The sequence below is a fragment of the Monodon monoceros genome, unplaced genomic scaffold, assembly GCF_005190385.1.
Source record: "Monodon monoceros isolate NGI ecotype Baffin Bay Population unplaced genomic scaffold, NGI_Narwhal_1 Super_Scaffold_22, whole genome shotgun sequence".
Taxonomy (NCBI): Eukaryota; Metazoa; Chordata; class Mammalia; order Artiodactyla; family Monodontidae; genus Monodon; species Monodon monoceros.
In genome coordinates this window covers 71784756-71803646 of record NW_021703779.1, presented here as the reverse complement: position 1 = coordinate 71803646, position 18891 = coordinate 71784756, and the positions used below count along the sequence as shown (strand labels likewise).

Genomic DNA, 18891 nt, shown 5'->3' with positions numbered 1-18891 from the left:
GGAAAAGGGCCAGAGAAAATACTTGGAGAGATTATAGTCAAAAACTTCCCTAACATGAGAAAGGAAATAGTCACCCAAGTCCAGGAAGCGCAGAGTCCCATACCGGATAAACCCAAGGAGGACCATAACGAGGCACATATTACTCAAACTAACAAAAATTAAATACAAAGAAAAAATATTAAAAGCAGCAAGGAAAAATCAAAAAATAACACACAAGGGAATCCCCATAAGGTTATCAGCTGATTTTTCAGCAGAAACTCTGTAGGCCAGAAGAGAGGGGCAGGATATATTTCAAGTGATGAAAGGGAAAAACCTACAACCAAGAATACCCTACCCAGCAAGGCTCTTGGTCAGATTTGAAGGAGAAATCAAAAGCTTTACAGACAAGCAAAAGCTAAGAGAGTTCAGCACCACCAAACCAGCTATACAACAAATGCAAAAGGAACTTCTCTAGGCAGAGGAAAAAAAAAAAAGAGGCCACAACTAGAAACAGGGAAATTACAAACGGGAAAGCTCACTGGTAAAGGCAAACATACAGTAAAAGCAGGAAATCATCCTTACACAAATATGATATCAAAATGAGCAACTGTGAGAAGAGAATACAAATGCAGGAAATGGGAATTGTATTTGAAATTAAGAGACCACCAACTTAAAACAACCTTCTCTATATAGGCTGCTTTATCAAAACCTCATGGGAAATGTAAACCAAAAAATGACAATAGATATACACACAAAAAAGATAAGTAACCCAAACACAACACTAAAGATGGTCATCAAACCACAAGAGAAGAGAAAGGGAAGATAAAAGACCAAAAAAAACAAACCCAAAACAATTATAAAAATGGCAGTAGGAACATACATATCGATAATTACCTTAAATGTAAATGGATTAAAAGCTTCAACCAAAAGACACAGACTGGCTGAATGGATACACAAACAAGACCCGTATATAGGCTGTTTACAAGACACCCACTTCAAATCTAGGGACACATACAGACTGAAAGTGAGGGGATGGAAAAAGATATTCCATGCAAATGGAAATCAAAAGAAAGCTAGGGTAGCAATACTCATATCAGACAATACAGACTTTTAAAATAAAGACTATTACAAGGGACAAGGAAGGACACTACATAATGATCAAGGGATCAATCCAAGAAGAAGATATAACAATCGTAAATATATATGCACCCAACATAGGAGCACCTCAATATATAGGACAAAGGATAACAGCCATAAAAGGGGAAATAAACAGTAAAACAATAATAGTGGGGGACTTTAGCACCCCACTTACATGAATGGACAGGTCATCCAGACAGAAAATAAATAAGGAAACACAAGCCTTAAATGCCACATTAGACCAGATAGACTTAACTGATATTTATAAGACATTCCATCCAAAAGCAGCAGAATACACTTTCCTCCCAAGCGCACAGAAACGTTCTCCAGGATAGATCACATCATGGGTCACAAATCGAGCCTTGGTAAATTTAAGAAAACTGAAATCATATCAAGCATCTTTTCTGACCACAACACTATGAGATTAGAAATCAATTACAGGAAAAACTGTAAAAAACGCAAACATGTGGAGGCTAAACAATATGTTACTAAATAACCAATGGATGACTGAAGAAATCAAAGAGGAAATAAAAAATTACCTAGAAAAAAATGGCAATGAAAAGATGATGACCCAAAACCTATGGGATGCAGCAAAAGCAGTTTTAAGAGGGAAGCTTATAGCAATACAATCTTATCTCAAGAAACAAGATAAACAAAAATCTCAAATAAACAATCTGTCCTTATACCTAAAGCAACTAAAGAAAAGAGAAGAAACAAAACCTGAAGTTAGTAGAAGGAAAGAAATCATAAAGATCAGAAGAGAAATAAATGAAATAGAGATGAAGAAAACAAAGATCAATGAAACTAAAGGCTTGTTCTTTGAAGAGATAAACAAAATTGATAAACATTTAGCCAGACTAATCAAGAAAAAATGAGAGAGGACTCAAATCAATAAAATTAGAAATGAAAAGAAGTTACAACTGATAGCACAGAAACACAAAGGACCATGAGACTACTACAAGCAACTATATGCCAATAAAATGGACAACCTAGAAGAAATGGACAAATTCTTAGAAAGGTACAACCTTCCAAGACTGAACAAGGAAGAAATAGAAAATATGAAAAGACCAATCACAAATACTGAAACTGATTGAAGCTGTGATTAAGTATCTTCCAACAAACAAAAGTCCAGGAACTGATGGCTTCACAGGTGAATTCTATCAAACATCTAGAGAAGACTTAACACCTACTCCTCTGAAACTCTTCCAAAAAATTAGAGGAAGGAACATATCCAAGCTCATTCTACAAGGCCACCACCACCCTGATACCAAAACCAAAAACGGTATCACAAAAAAAGAAAATTACAGGCCAATATTACTGATGAACATAGATGCAAAAATCATCAAGAAAATACTACCAAACCAAATCCAACCACACATTAAAAAGATTATACACCATGATCAAGTGGGATTTATCCCAGGGATGCAAGGATTCTTCAACACATGCAAATCAATCAATGTGATGCACCCTATTAACAAATTGAAGAAGAAAAAACATATGATCAACTCAATAGTAAAACTATCTCTGGAGGTGATAGGATTTTATACATAGAAAACCCTAAAGATGCTACCAGAAAACTACTAGAGCTCATCAATGAATGTGGTAAAGTTGCAGGATACAAAATTAATATACAGAAATCTTTTGCATTCCTACACACTAACAATGAAAGTTCAGAAAGAGAAATTAAGGAAACAATCCCATTTACCACTGCATCAGAAAAAATAAAATACCTAGGAATATGGGCTTCCCTGGTGGCGCAGTGGTTGAGAGTCCGCCTGCCTATGCAGGGGACACGGGTTCGTGCCCCGGTCCGGGAGGATCCCACATGCTGTGGACCAGCTGAGCCCATGAGCCATGGCCACTGGGCCTGTGTGTCCGGAGCCTGTGCTCTGCAACGGGAGAGGCCACAACAGTGAGAGGCTCGCATACCACACACACACACAAAAACCTAGGAATAAACCTACCTAAGGAGGCAAAAGACCTGTACTTAGAAAACTATAAGATACTGATGAAAGTAATAAAAGATAACACAAACTGATGGAGAGATAGACCATGTTCCTGGAATGGAAGAATCAATATTGGGAAATGACTATACTACCCAGAGCAATCTACAGATTCAATGCAATCCCTATCAAATTACCAAGGGCATTTTTCACAGAACTAGAACAAAAAATTTTACAATTTGTATGGAAACACAAAAGACCCTGAATAGCCAAAGCAATCCTGAGGAAAACAGACGTAGCTGGAGGAATCAGGCTCCCTGACTTCGGACTATACTACAAAGCTACAGTAATCAAGACAGTATGGTATTGGCACAAAAACAGAAGTATAGATCAGTGGAACAGGATAGAAAGCTGTGAGATAAACCCACGCACCTGTCATCACCTAATCTATGACAAAGGAGGCAAGAATACACAATGGAGGAAAGACAGCCTCTTCAATAAGTGGTGCTGGGAAGACTGGACAGCTACATGTAAACAAATGAAATTAGAACACTCCCTAATACCATACACAAAAATAAACTCAAAATGTATTAAAGACCTAAATGTAAGGCCAGATACTATAAAACTCTTAGAGAAAAATATAGGCAGAACACTCTGACATAAATCGCAGCAGTATCATTTTGGTTCCACCTCTTAAGAGTAATGAAAATAAAAACAAAAGTAAACAAATGGGACCTAATGAAACTTAAAAGCTTTTGCATAGCAAAGGAAAGCATAAACAAAACAAAAAGGCAACCCTCAGAATGGGAGAAAATATTTGCAAATGAAGCAACCAACAAGGGATTAATCTCCGAAATATACAAACAGTTCATGGAGCTCAATATCAAAAAGACAAACACCCTAATCAAAAAATGGATGGAAGATATAAATAGATATTTTTCCAAAGAAGACATACACATGGCTAAAAAGCACATGAAAAGGTGCTCAACATCACTAATTATTAGAGAAATGGAAATCAAAACTACAATGAGGTATCACCTCACAGTGGTTAGAATGGCCATCATCAAAAAACCTACAAACAATAAATGCTGGAGAGGGTGTGGAGCAAAGGGAACCATCCTACACTATTCGTGGGAATGCAAATTGGTATAGCCACTCTGGGGAACAGTAGGCAGGTTCTTTAAAAAACTAAAATAGAGCTACCATATGATCCAGCGACCTCACTCCTGGGCATATATCTGAAGAAAAACATAATTTGAAATGATACCTGCACCCCAATGTTCATTGCAGCACTATTTACAATAGCCAGGACATGGAAGCAACCTAAATGTCCATCAACAGAGGAATGGATAAAGAAGATGTGGTACATATATACAATGGAATATTAGTCAGCCATTAAAAAGAACGAAATTTGCAACCACATTTGCAACAACATGGATGGACCTGGAGACTGTCATACTGAGTGAAGTAAGTCAGACAGAGAAAGACAAGTATCATATGATATCATTTATATGTGGACTCTAAAACAAAGGTATAAATGAACTTATCTACAAAACAGAAATAGAGTTACAGATGTAGAAAACAAGTTTATGGTTACCAGCAGGCAAGGGGTGGGGGAGGGATAAGTTGGGAGATTGGGATCGACATATACACACTACTGTATATAAAATAGGTAACCAATCAGGACCTACTGTACAGCACAGAGAACTCTACTCAATTGTCTGTAATGGCCTATATGGGAAAGGAATCTAAAAAAGAGTGGATATGTGTATATGTATAACTGATTCACTTTGCTGTACACTTGAAAGTAATACAACATGGTAAATCAACCATACTCCAATAAAATTAAAAAAAAATTAGCAGTAATGATTGCACAACTCTAAATATACTAAAACCCAACTAATTGTAAGAAAAGAAAAACAACTAAAACATGAATAAATGCTTGTGACTTTTTGTTAGGCAAAAATGTCTTAGACATGACAGCAAAATAATAATCCATAAATTCAAAAATGGATAAATTGGAATTTATAAAATTAAAATTTTCTGTTCCTCAAAAGACACTTTTAAAAGGAGGTAATGTGTGCAGAACGATTCCCCACCCAAAGACATTTATGTCTTAATCTACAGAAGCCATGAATATGTTATGTTACAATAGCAAAGTGGAGTTAAGGTTGCATATGTAATTAACATTAATCAGGTGACCTTAAGATAGGAAAATTTTCTTGGATTATCTGGGTGGGTTCAAAGTAATCATAAGACATTAAAAGTAGAAGAGGGAGGTGGAATGGTAATGACAGAAGATGTGACTACAGAAGCATGGTCAGAGTTATGTGACATGAGAATGACTTACACTACTTTTCCTGGCTTTGAAAATGGAGGAATTGGACCACAAACCAAGGAAAGTGGGCCAGTCTCTACAAGATGATACAATGAAGGAAATGGATTTTCTCAACAGCCTTCAGAAAGAAATGCAACCCTGCCAACATCTTGACTTTAGCCCAATGTACATGTGTTAGAATTCTAACTTAACAGAAACTATAATAAAATTTTGCTGTTTAAAATCACTAATTTCATGGTAGTTTGTAACAGAGACAATGAAAAAGTAATACAGAAGGAAGAGATAAGCCACAGTTTGGGAGAAAATATTTGCAAAACACATACCTATATACCTGATATAGGGATGAAAATCCAGAAATATATAAAAAACTTTCAAAGCTCAATAATAACAAAACAAACAACCTAATAAAAATGGGCCAAACGTTTTAACAGACTCTGCACCAAAGAAGAATGGCAAATAAACACATGCAAAGATGCTCAACATAATTAGTCATTAGAAAAATGCAAGTTAAATGTACAGTGCCATACCTGTACATAACCACTAAAATGACTAATATATAAAATGATGTTCAACTTCATTAATAACATGGAAATGCAAATGAAAACCACAGTGAGATAGCATTTCAACTCCAACTGTTTGGCAAACTAAAGTCTGACAATATCAAGTGTTGGCATGAATGTGGAGCAACCTCAACATCTATATACTGCTTATGGGAATGTAAATTGGTACATATACTTTGAAAAACAATTTGGCATACTATAGCAAATTTGAAAATGATACATATTGTATGACTCAGTAGTTCCACTCCTAGGTATATTTAGAGAAACGATTGTAATTGTGTACCTAGAAATATGTACAATAATGTTCACAGCAACATTTTAATTGCAAAAATCTGGAAACACCTCAAATGTCTGTCAGCAGTAAAATGGATAATTAAACTGGGATATATCCACGAAATGAAATACTATAAATTAGGGGAAAATATATAAATTACAGGTACATGGAAAAATCTGGATGGATTTCAGGAATTTGAGCATAAAAAAGTATTTGTAGAGCAAAAAAGGTAAAATGTAGAAAATTATATGTAATATATTTCTATCAATATATAGCTCAAAAACATTGTTTAGTAATACAGACATATAAGGTGAAGTTAAAAAATTAAGAAAGGGAACAATAATCAAAATTCAGGGTAGGGTAGTGGTTATCTCTGAATGGATAGGGAATGGGATGAGAATCGGGATTTTATTTTGTTTTACCTTTAAACTGGGTAGTAGGTAGGTATATGGTTGTTCATCATGTTATTATTTTTATACCTTTCATAAACTGATTAAACAGTCTTTTGGTTCTAATCCATATTTAATAAATACAAATATAAAACATAAAAGAATTATGAAAAATTTAATGAGGTAAGGACTTATTTCCTTCAAAAATACTTATTTTTTACTTTATGTTCAGGGTATAGCACCTTTCTATAAGGTTTGGTAAAGACATATTTGGGGAGAATCAAGTTTACAAATCAACAGCAAGGGAACTAGATTATTAATAGCTTCAGATTTGATCTTCTATCAGCAACAAACATGAAACAGTGTAGGTTTTGTAAAACTTTAACAGTAATGGGTCACAAAAGTCTTGTTTTTACCATTAGATAAATGAGCCTTTGCTACCTGTACCAGGATTAAAGTGTTTATCTTTCCAGACTAATACTTGAAATTTAAATTCACCACATTGGCAACTATGTATAGTTAGGAAGGTCAGAGGTGCAATTTTATATTAAAGGTGCACTACATGCATAAAAAGCAGGCACACAGCAAGTAAGGAAGTCCCCCAACTCCTCAAGGAAGAATGCATGTGGATACATGGGTGTTAAAGTAGATAACATTTGTCCATTATGTCCCCATCCTCTCTATTCTTTATGCTCCTCAATTCCAAACTTTATGAGTCATTAAGTGTTCTTGTTCTCTCTTCTGTCCTAATCAAAACCAACTGATTCTTCATTTATACCTAGTATAAATTAGCTTAACAGTTTAAAGAACAGGTTTGTTATTTGTGGTCTTCTGTAAGCAAAATTTTGTATATGTACTTTTCTAGGAAGAGCATCCGAAGTTTTTGTCAGATTCTCAAAGGGGTCAAAATGGTTAAGAACCAGTGCTGTATTTTCCTTCTTAGATATGGGCATTCAAGCACACTTGAAAGGTTTATGATAAAAGTATTTATTGAAATGGTAAACAAAATTGACAAACTCTTAGCTAGACTAATAAAAAAAGAGTAGATTCAAATAAATAAAATTAGAAATGAAAGATAAGACATTACAGTGGATGCCTCAGAAACAAAAAGGATAATAAAGGATTATTATGAATAGGTATATGCCAACAATTTGATAACTCAGAAGAAATTGATAACTTCCTAGAAACTAACAACTTACCAAGACTGAATCAAGAAGAAATAGAAAGCCTGAACAGACCAATAACCAATAAGGAGATTGAATCAATAATCAAAAATCCCTCAACAAAGAAGAACCCAAGGTCAGATGGCTTCATGGGTGAAGAATGGTATTCGAAGAATACCAGTTCTTCTTAAACTCTCCCAAAAAATAGAAGAGGGAACACTTCCAAATTCATTTGATGGTATCACTCTGATATTAAAGCCAGACAAAGGCACTACAGGAAAAGAAAACTACAAGTCAATATCCCTAACAAACACAGATGCAAAAATCCTCAATAAAGTAATAGCAAACTAAATTCAACAGCATATTAACAGGATTACACAACAGGAACAAGTGGACTGTAACCCTCAGATGCAAGGAGGATTCACCATATGTGTATCAATGTGACACACCACATTAACAGAATAAAAGATGAAAACCACATTTGTGATCACCTCAGTAGATACAGAAAAAGCATTTTACAAAATTCAAAATCCATTCATGAGAAAAAGCTCTCAACAAAATAGGTATAGAAAGAACTTAATTCAATAAACATCATATATGAAAAGCCCACAGCTAACATCAAAATCAATTGGGAAAAACTGAAAACTTATTCTCTAAATCCAGTACAAGTCAAGGGTGTCCACATCTGAAACTTCCATTTAACATAGTATTGGAAGTCCTAGCCAGAGCAACTAGACAAGAAAAAGAAATATAAGGAATTCAAATCAGAAAGGAAGAAGTTAAATATCTGCAGAAGACACAATCATATATGTAGAAAACTCTAACGACAACCACAAACTATTAGAATTAATAAACCAATTCATTAAAGCTGCAAGATATAAAATCGACATACAAAATATCAGTTGTGTTTCTATACACTAACAATGAACTATCCGAAAAAAATTAAGAAAACAATTCCATTTCCAATAGCAATACAAAGAATGAAACAGTTAAGAATAAACTCAACCAGAGGTGAAAGACTTGTACACTGAAAATTATAAAAAAACTGATGAAGGAAATTAAAGACACAAAAATGGGCTTCCTTGGTGGCGCAGTGGTTGAGAGTCCGCCTGCCAATGCAGGCGACACGGGTTTGTGCCCTGGTCCGGGAAGATCCCACATGCCGCGGAGCGGCTGGGCCCGTGAGCCATGGCCGCTGAGCCTGCGCATCTGCAGCCTGTGCTCCACAACGGGAGAGGCCACAACAGTGAGAGGTCCGTGTACCGCAAAAAAAAAAAAAAGGAAAGACACCCCATGTTCATGGATTGGAAGAATTAATATTATTAAAATGTCCATGCTACCCAAAGTGATCTACACATTAAATGCAATTCCTATTAAAATCCCAATAGCATTCTTTACAGAAAAAGAAGAAAAACCCTAAATTTTATATGGAAACAAAAAAGACCCTGAATAGCCAAAGCAAGTCTTGAGCAAGAACAAAGCTGGAGGTATCACACATCCTGATTTAAAAATATATTACAAAGTTACAGTAATCCAAACAGTATTGTATTGGCATAAAAACACACATAGACCAATGTAACAGAACAGATTACAGAGAAATAAACCCATGCGTTTATGGCCAACTGATCTTTGACAAGGGTGCCAAAAACACAGTAGGGAAAGGATAGTCATTTCAATAAATGGTGCTGGGAGAACTGGGTATCTAGATGCAGAAGAATGAAATTGGATCCTAATTTCCCATCTCACACCATATAAAATATCAACTCAATATAGATTAAAGACTTAAATGTAAAAACTGAAATGTAAAACTACTAAAAGAAAGCACAGTGTAAAAACTTCTTGACATTGGTCTTAGCAATGACCCCAAAAGCACAGACAACAAAAGCAAAAATAAACAAGGGGGACAACATCAAACTAAAAAGCTTCTGTACAGCAAAGGAAACAATTAACAGAGGCAACCTATAGAATGGTAGAAAATATTTGCAAACCATGTATCTGATAAGGGTTAACATCCAAAACATATAAGGAACTCATACAACTCAACAGCAAAAAAATAACTGACTAAAAAATGGGCAAAGAACAGTAATAGACATTTCTCAAAAGAAGACATAAAAATGGCCAACACGTATATGAAAAGTTGCTCAGCATCACTAATCATCAGGGAAGTGCAAATCAAAACCACAATGATATATCACCTCACAACTGTTGGATGGCAAAAAGTCACGAGATAACAAGTGTTGGCAAGGATGTGGAGAAAAGAGAACCCTTAAACACTGTTGGTAGGAATGTAAATTGGTATAGCTATTATGGAAAACAGTATGGAGGTTCCTCAAAAACTCAAAAATAGAACTACCATATGATCCAGTAATCCCACTTCTGGGACTATATCCAAAGAAAATGAAATCTGGATGTTGAAGAGATACTTGCACCTCCCATGCTCATTGCAGCATTATTCAAATAGCCAAGATATGGAAACAACCTAAATGTCCATCAACAGATGAATGGATAAAGAAAATATCATGTGTGTATGTATGTGTGTATATGTGTGTGTGCGTGTTAATACTGAAGACTGCAAATTTCATGGTTTAAAAGTGTATATACATATATGTGTGCATGTGTGTGTATACACACACATGCATACACATACATACAATGGAATAAAGAGGATATCCTCCCATTTTTGACAACAAGGCTGAACCTGGAGGACATTATACTAAGTGAAATAAGGCAGACTCAGAAGAGAAATACTGTACGATCTCACTTATATGTATAATCTAAAATAGACTCAAAAGCAGAGAGAAGAATACTGGTTACCGGTGTGGGGTAAGGTAGAGGGGAAAATGGGGAGGTGTTGGCCAAAGAGTACAAAGCTTCAGTTATGCAAGAAGAGTAAGTTCCAGAGATCTAATACATATCATGGTGACTATGGTTAATAATGTTGTATTGTATACTTAAAATTTGCTAAGAGGGTGGATCTTAAGTGTTCTCACCACATACACACACATACACAATAAAATGGTAATTATATGAGGTGACATTTTTGTTAATTAGCTTCATTGTGGTGATCATTTCACAATGTATACATATGTCAAAACATCAAGCTGTACACTTTAAATGAATATGCTCATCCTGGATTGGAGGCCCTGGCTTAAAAGCCATTTATTGTATTGTATAAATACAACTTGTTTGTATTCAATTAGAAATTAAGATTAGATTTAGTAAACTATAAAACAACATTTAAATTAAATTGAACGAAAGTAACTAGAACTCTCAAATCAATATTTTTCTCTGTTATTTTTTGCCGAAAACAAGCAAATGATAAGCAAATAAGTCAAACTCACATTATAGAAATACTTTAAAAAGAAACATCTGGTAATGTCTATGGCTGACTGTATACACACAGCCCAACCTCCAGTCATTTTACAGTCTGAATACTGAGAATTTTATGGTTTAAGAAAAGGGTCACCCCACAGCTCTGCAGAGTTTTCTAATAGAGAGATTTAATTACATTCATGACATCATAATTAATAAGGCAGGAGTATATTGATACAGTTGAAAAAGATGTTTAACAAGAGAGTTGAACTGAAAAAGGATCTTCTCATTAGCCACAAGTTTACCAGAAGAGTCAATTAACCAGAACACCTCATTCATAAAGCATTCTGGCTTAGTACAGATTTATTGTAAATAGATTTAAACAAAGGCATAACTCACTTTACACAATAAAAGTGCCGGGGAATAGTTCATGCAAATCACATTTTCATTCCTTCAGCAATTCTAAGTTTCTCAAGGATTGAATCCTGATTATATGAATAGTCCCTAGCACTCAGCTGGCAACTTTATTTAATAAGTAATTCAATTGAATTCTATTTAAAATGTACTGGGGAATACAATAAATACCAAGAAATCCTGTTTATTCCATAATATAGTAAAGAGCAAAAATTTATTTTAAAATTCAGAAATATGTAAATTCAGCTATTAGGGACAAATGCTAGTTACTTATTATCCAATCTAGATTTTGAGCTTTCCAAACATAGGAGTGTCAAGGTAGGCTTAAAAACATCATCTCTCTAAGATTAATAAAAAGGAGAAAAAGTACTGAGAGTCAGCAAGTATATAGGAGAGCAAATCTATTCTAGACTGCTAATGAAAATTAATAAAACTTTACCCAGTGCTTCATATATGACTCAAACACATATAAGAGAAGCTCAGGAAATATTTTTTTGTTTAATAAATGAATAAATACCACCTTTATGTATGTCAGTTTGGCAATACATTGATATTTTTCATGCCTTCTGACTTACAATTCCATTTCTAGAAATTTATTCTAAGGAAACAGTTATAGATGTACATAAAGATTTATGTACAAGGTGTTTCGACAAAGCATTGATTACATTAGCAAAATAATTGGAAATATGTTAAATTTCCAAAAATTTATGAAAATTATACATTTGAAAATGGTATATTCATACACAGAATATTTATGCCACTGTTAAGAATTCTGTCCAATGCCATCCAACTACTCAGTGGTGGGGTCAGGATTCAGTTTCAGGCCTGTTTGACTCGAGTTTATATTTCTAAGCATGTAGATAAATTCAAGAATAGCTTGAGGCTAGAAAAGATGAAAAGTACAATGGTGAATAGAATCAGTTACTACAATGAGATACCAATAGGCTGGCATGATAGATTAGATCAACAAGATAAAAGTTAAAAAGACATAAATGTGCCTGTAACTAAGTCCAAAAAGTCTATATGCTTAAGTACAGACTGAGAAAAGACATAGCTTACCAGTGGCCCATGTAAAAAAGTTTAATGAATTTTAGAGAACTGCACAATCACTATATCATGGTCAAAGGCTGATTATAAGCAAGGTTGATTGTGATGACTCAAAACAAAAATAAATATAAAAACAAATGTGATCTTAGGCAGCTTTAACAGAAATATATTATGTAGAACAAGAGAAGTCAGTCTGACTCTATCCTGCGGTAGTCAAAATACTTACACCCGAAGAAAACACTAACCATCCTGAACATGTTTGGCAGAGAATGATCATGAAAGTGAAGGAACTCAAAGCTATGACATATGAGGAATAGTTAAACTACTAATACACTTATCCAGGAAGCAAAACTACTTAAAGTGTAACTGACATCTGAAGAGTTGTTTTGTGGAAGAGAGATGAGAATTGTTCTGTATGGCACCAATGCAAGAGATACGGGGCCAATGGGTAGAACTTATAATTATGACACAGGTTTGTGTTTGACGTAAGAAAGGACCTTAAGTTGAATGAGAGCTGCCAGAAAATGGAATGGACTGCCTTAGGTTCCTTTATCCAGAGTTTTATTCATGTAGAAGAAAACAGCCAGTTAGCGTACCTATTGTAGAGGGGACTACGGTACCACAGTGAAGACTGAACTAGAAAACATTTAAGATTACTTTCAAAACTGAGATCTTAATGAATTTCTTAAACTCAGGCTTCCAAATATCAGGTGTACCTGTATAAACATTTTAAGAAAGAAAAGTCAGACTGCTTAGAAGAACTAAAACCCTGTACTACTCATTGATTATTCGTTAAGAAAAATCACCAATTGTTTTTCATTGGAGTTAGGATTTTAGATGTTTGGGTTAAATATAATAGTGTTTACTTTGAGACACCTTGTAACTATTTCTCACAACTTAAAAAACGAGCCTAACAAATACTTCAAAGACGTTTTTGATGAACAGAGCTAACAAACAAACCAACCTCACAGCTTTTACATCATATTTCTGTTATACAAAATTCAAACTTTTGTAGGCAAGTTACCTGCTCTGGTTTCACTAGATGCTTTCTGGACTCCTCTTCTTTGGCCGCATGCACACTTATAGATGCACATATTAGAGCTGCTGGCATGGTTGTCAGCTTTCCCATCTGAGAAAGATATATCAAAAAGGTATTTTTAATTGAAAGCTTCCCACCCTCTATTTCCTGATAAAGTTTGGGGGGCATCTGAGGAACACTATTGGTTTCATTTAAATTTATTAAATTTATTAAAAACTCAAGCACTCCAAATTATTCATACATTTTTAGGATATAATTCCTAAAATTCTTTTCTCATGGTAGAGTCTTATTTTTACCAATTTGTTAACTATCTACTTCATATGGAATATAGCAATATAATAATTACTAGTTAGAAGTGAATATAAGCTTTGAGGGATGAAGTGAGAGATAGATTATGATATTCACTCAGTCCACAAATATTTATTGAGCAATTACTATATGCCAGACCCATCAGGGAACAAAACAAAGATCCTTGCTCTCATGGAGCTGACATTCTAGTGGAGAAGAGGCAGGAGATAAACACAATACATATATTATATGGTATACTAAAATCGATAAATGCTATGGAAAAAGTAAAGGATAAGGGTGATCTGGAGTACTGGGTGATTCAGGTTGTATCTTGAAATAAAATTTATAATTACATTATTTATAAAAAATAACAACCTACCATTACAAATCTTATGCCCCTAACTAACATATTCCTTTTTACCTATTTCATGCTTGATCTAAAGCCAAAAGTGACCTTAGTTTTAAATATAACTTGATTTGAATTAAGAATGCAGGAAAATTACTGGCTCTAAGAACAAAGTGTTCCAGTGTTTATCCAGGTACAGAATAATTCCTAAAGATTATTCATTCAACAAGGCCAAATGAAAAGCTTTCCAGGGAATGACTATTTTAAGAGCTTGATTCTTTAGACTCAGAAGGAGGCCTGCTGAAATTGACCAAAGACATCCAGAGGGAAGAGGTCTCTCTGGCTTACACATAAGTGGAATTGTTCAAGAACTGGAAGAAACACTGGCCAAAGGATTCCAAATCTTATTGAATAACAGTGATCGTGTCTGCACTTCATTTCTGACATATTTTTCAATATTTTCTGGACAGAATACGGGAAGCTGCAGGCACTAGTTAAGCAATTTCCTGTTTAAACTAGGCATGATTCTGATTTAGATTGAGACTCCAGAAATATAGGGTAAAAGGAAGACTCAACACTAATAAAAGAAATTGTGTTCACTGTTTTTCCCCCTTCAAGCCTCCCTCTAGTACATAAGTCAGCATCACAGAACAATTTATCTAGGCCTGCCTTCCAAAAGGCATCACTTCTGATTTCTTACACACAGTTGGTATTCACTAATGAAATAAGATTTCCACTCAGTATCTAATGTTGGGTATCAATAAAAAACATATTAAAATGGATGCCAGCAATGGATGTTCTCCCGTGTACCTGAAAAAAATTTTCAATAAAGCTCTGAAGTGATTATTTGAAGCATGTCAATTCTTACAATATTTAAAACCTATTTTAAAAATACCGGATTAGACCTTACTCCCTAGATAGAACATTTGAAGTATGCTAATATCTGAAAAAATTTCAATACCTTATGTTCTTAGTATAGTTATTTTATTTCACATAATGGAAAAGTAATAGCATGTAGACTATAAAATAAATTCATAGGTATTACTTAATAATTATGATCGACTGCTCCAGAGTGTGGACTGACTAATTGAACTAGTGGCTTAAAAAGTTAATACAGTATACCTTGAAAAATGCTTAAGTATCTTTGCTACATTTTCTACTCTTTAGGGCAGGGTCCATCCACCTTGACTTTTATTAATAAGGCAGTGTGGCATAATGGTAAAAACATAAGCTTAGGAGTTGCACAGACCTTGTTCTGAACTCAAGTTGTGGAACTTACTATCTAAATCTGGGCAAGTTACTTAAGCTCTTAAGAATTATGCTGCCCAATATGGTAATTACTAGATGCATATGGATATTTAAATTTAAATTTATTAAAAATAAATAAAATTTAAAATTTAGTTCCTTAGTCACATTAGCCCCATTTCAAGTGCTCAACAGCATAATGTAGGGCACAGATATACAATATTTCCATCACTGAAGAAATTTCTATTGGACAGAGCTATCTTAAGAGTCTCAGGTTATATATCTGAAAAGAAATGGGAATGCCTTCCTTTTTATGATTATCTTGAGGATTAAAGAATTACATAAAAATGGCTTGCACTTGGTAAATGGGCAATTAATTCTAGCTCCCCATTCTTTCTGATTGCTGAATAAAGATGTTAAGTGGTGGTGCTTACTCCCCATTTTTCTTGTCACATGTATTTGATGTTAATCAGGCTCTACTGAGGGCCATAATAACAATAAAAAACATAGCATACTTACTGCCTCTAAACAAAAAAGGCCAAGACTTTGATCAAAAGAAAAGAGGCAGGGCTCCCCTGGTGGTGCAGTGGTTGAGAGTCCACCTGCCGATGCCAGGGGACACGGGTTCATGCCCCGGTCCGGGAAGATCCCACATGCCGCGGAGCGGCTAGGCCCATGAGCCATGACCGCTGAGCCTGCGCATCCGGAGCCTGTGCTCTGCAATGGGAGAGGCCAGAACAGTGAGAGGCCCGCATACTGCAAAAAAAGAAGAGAAAAGAAAAGAAAAGAGGCAGATTGGCACACTCAGGCCTTTTCAAAACACAGGTTATACTGATGAAAAAGGCATCACTATCCAGAGAGACAGCTGATTATATACCACACTGAAAAAATTAGAATATGGATTGGTAAACTACAGATCTGGGCTAAATCTGGTCTGGACTCTGAGCTAAAAATGCTTTTTTAAAAAACATATTTAAAAATTTATAAAAACAAAATAAACAGAAAACAAAGAAGAATATGTGACCTTTTGCGTCCTACAAGTCTAACATATTTACTATCTGCCCCTTTATAGAAAAAACAATTGCCAATGCCTAATTTAGAAAATAAAATAAGGTATTTAAAGAACATCAGGGGGTATTATAAAATTTACAGGCTCATAAGGCTGTTAGTTAAATAGTATTAAAATTGGGCAGAGGCAATCCTAGTTTTCACAAGGTAAGACCTTGAGTTAAAATTATTTGTAACTTCAAAATAATGACTTGTCAATTCAAAATTATGTGTCTTGTTTAAAATCAATTATCTTCCTATTAAAGATAACAAACAGGCCCTAGAACAGAATTGTATCATATAGAGATTTACAAATAGCAAGACTGAAGATGAGCATCAGTTAACTCCCCCATGAGACTCAACCCTTCCAATTACTTCTGTAATCAAAATATAGTTGATTCGCATTATTTGCAGTAGTTATATTCCATAAAGTAGCCATGAACACTGATTTAGGGAATAATGAACACTACTCCTAGGGAAAATACAGGGTTAATTTCTTGTGAACCTCTGGTTACATTTTCATCAACTGATCAATACATAACCTTGTTTTATATGTGTTTCTGTTTAAAGACACCTTGTTTACTATATATTGTTGATTCAGTAACATTGAACTCACAGCCAACAGCACTATAACTCATGCCACGATGAAGTTTATCCAACATACATATTTTCTCCCTAAGGCATATCACAGCTTTCTTGCACTTAAGAACACTAGATAGCACTTCTGCACTATGCATGGAGACATTTCAAATAGCAGCATTTCAAAAAAAAAAAAAAGTGAAAACACTTAGCACTATTTACCACAAAAGGGACACTTGTTCACAGTATGAGAGCCGGAAAAATAAGGCACAGAATTAACTGGTCCAACTTTACTTGGGAGTACAAACATATCTGTTTTCTCTTCTTTACTAACAGAATTGAAATTTAAAGTTCTCTTCTATAAGAATTTTTGTTACTTATTTTGTAAGAAAGAGCATATAATTATTATAGGCTAATCTAAAATCAGTCCTAATCATTAATTCTGCTTTAGAGATATATTATCATGTAGTAAATGCTATTTTATTAAATCAAGAGTCCTGTGATAAGTATAAAACAAAACTGAAATTTAGAAAGGTAAGCCCTAAAAACTAAAAGGAAAATGAAAGAAACAATGTTGAGGCAATGATCACACAGACAGGAACAATTCAAAATGAACTTACAACCAGTAATTGGGCTATATCCAAAGGACAAAGAGAACATCAACAAACAAACAAACAAACCTTAAAACTTAATAATCATATTGTTAGTGGCAGTTTTGATATTTTATTATGAACCTGCTCTGTGTATGTTATACAAGGAGACATTTAAATATGCTGGCATTTTAAAGATTGGGATTTTCAGTGTGGGAGAAAGATGTAAGATTAATGAAGTTAAAGCAAGATCCTGTAGTTCTGAATTGGAATAAGATTTATCAGTTGATTATATTATCATGATACAGGAAATATAGAAGACGGAGAAATACATTAAAAGACACCATGGTGTACTGGAACATAGCTATGCAACAAAGTACCCCACGCAAACAGCCAGATAGACCTTCGAGTTGAGATTTGTAAGAAAATTCAATTGTGCTTGCAATATTGCAAGTGTAAACTGCTTTAAAATATTTGGCTCAAGAACTTGGTGAGTCTATTTCCAGCACCCAATGAGTTGTGACAAGTTGACATTAGTCATCAAAGTTCAGTACAGCCATCAGCAGCTTAACAGAACTTTGTATGCTGTAGTGCCTTTTGAGTTGTTTACTTGTGAAGATCTGAGAGGAAGTAGTGATACAGTGGAAAGAACACCAGGCTGTGAATTGGAAAAGCTGTGTTCTAGTCTGTGCTCTGCTAATAATTCACTATGTCACCTTTTACAAGTTAATTCCCCCTCACTGTGTGTCAGATTGCCCATTTGTGAAAGGAAGCTGCACTACAAAATGTCTACACTTCCTTCTAATTTTGACAATGCATGATTCTAAAGTTCAGTGATAATTTCCAAGTATATAATTTACTACAGATAAGATATTGCCATTTTGTTTCTCTAAAAACCAGAAGGAAAGTCACCAACAAATAATTACCTTATATTGAAATAATACTCTAGATTATATAATCAGAATCACACTTTTACTCACACCGAACATCTTAAATGCGAAGACCACAGAGGGAATTTCAAGAATTTAAAAGTCATTTAAAAACATACACAACTAAAAATTACCTCTTACTTAAATAAATGAATTTAAAACCTTCTTCCTAAAAAAATAAAAAATAAAAACTTCTTCCTAAAGACAGCATTTTTTTTTCTTAACATCTTTATTGGAGTATAATTGCTTTACAATGGTGTGTTAGTTTCTGC

General features: G+C 34.4%; 1 protein-coding gene across 2 annotated transcripts in view; it reads right to left on the bottom strand.

Annotated features, from left to right (window-relative positions):
* Positions 1 to 18891, bottom strand: part of APOOL (apolipoprotein O like) — a 126502-nt gene that overhangs the window by 70323 nt on the left and 37288 nt on the right. Inside the window, exons 1-2 of one of the 2 annotated variants that reach the window (XM_029241319.1) lie at positions 15994 to 16127; positions 13581 to 13685 (exon numbers count right to left, since the gene is read on the bottom strand). In XM_029241319.1, coding sequence (XP_029097152.1) covers positions 13581 to 13685; positions 15994 to 16104 — 216 coding nt within the window. In that variant the 5' untranslated portion in view covers positions 16105 to 16127. Of the gene's footprint in view, positions 1 to 13580; positions 13686 to 15993; positions 16128 to 18891 lie in introns of those variants that run through there. The other variant, XM_029241320.1, reaches the window with a different exon arrangement.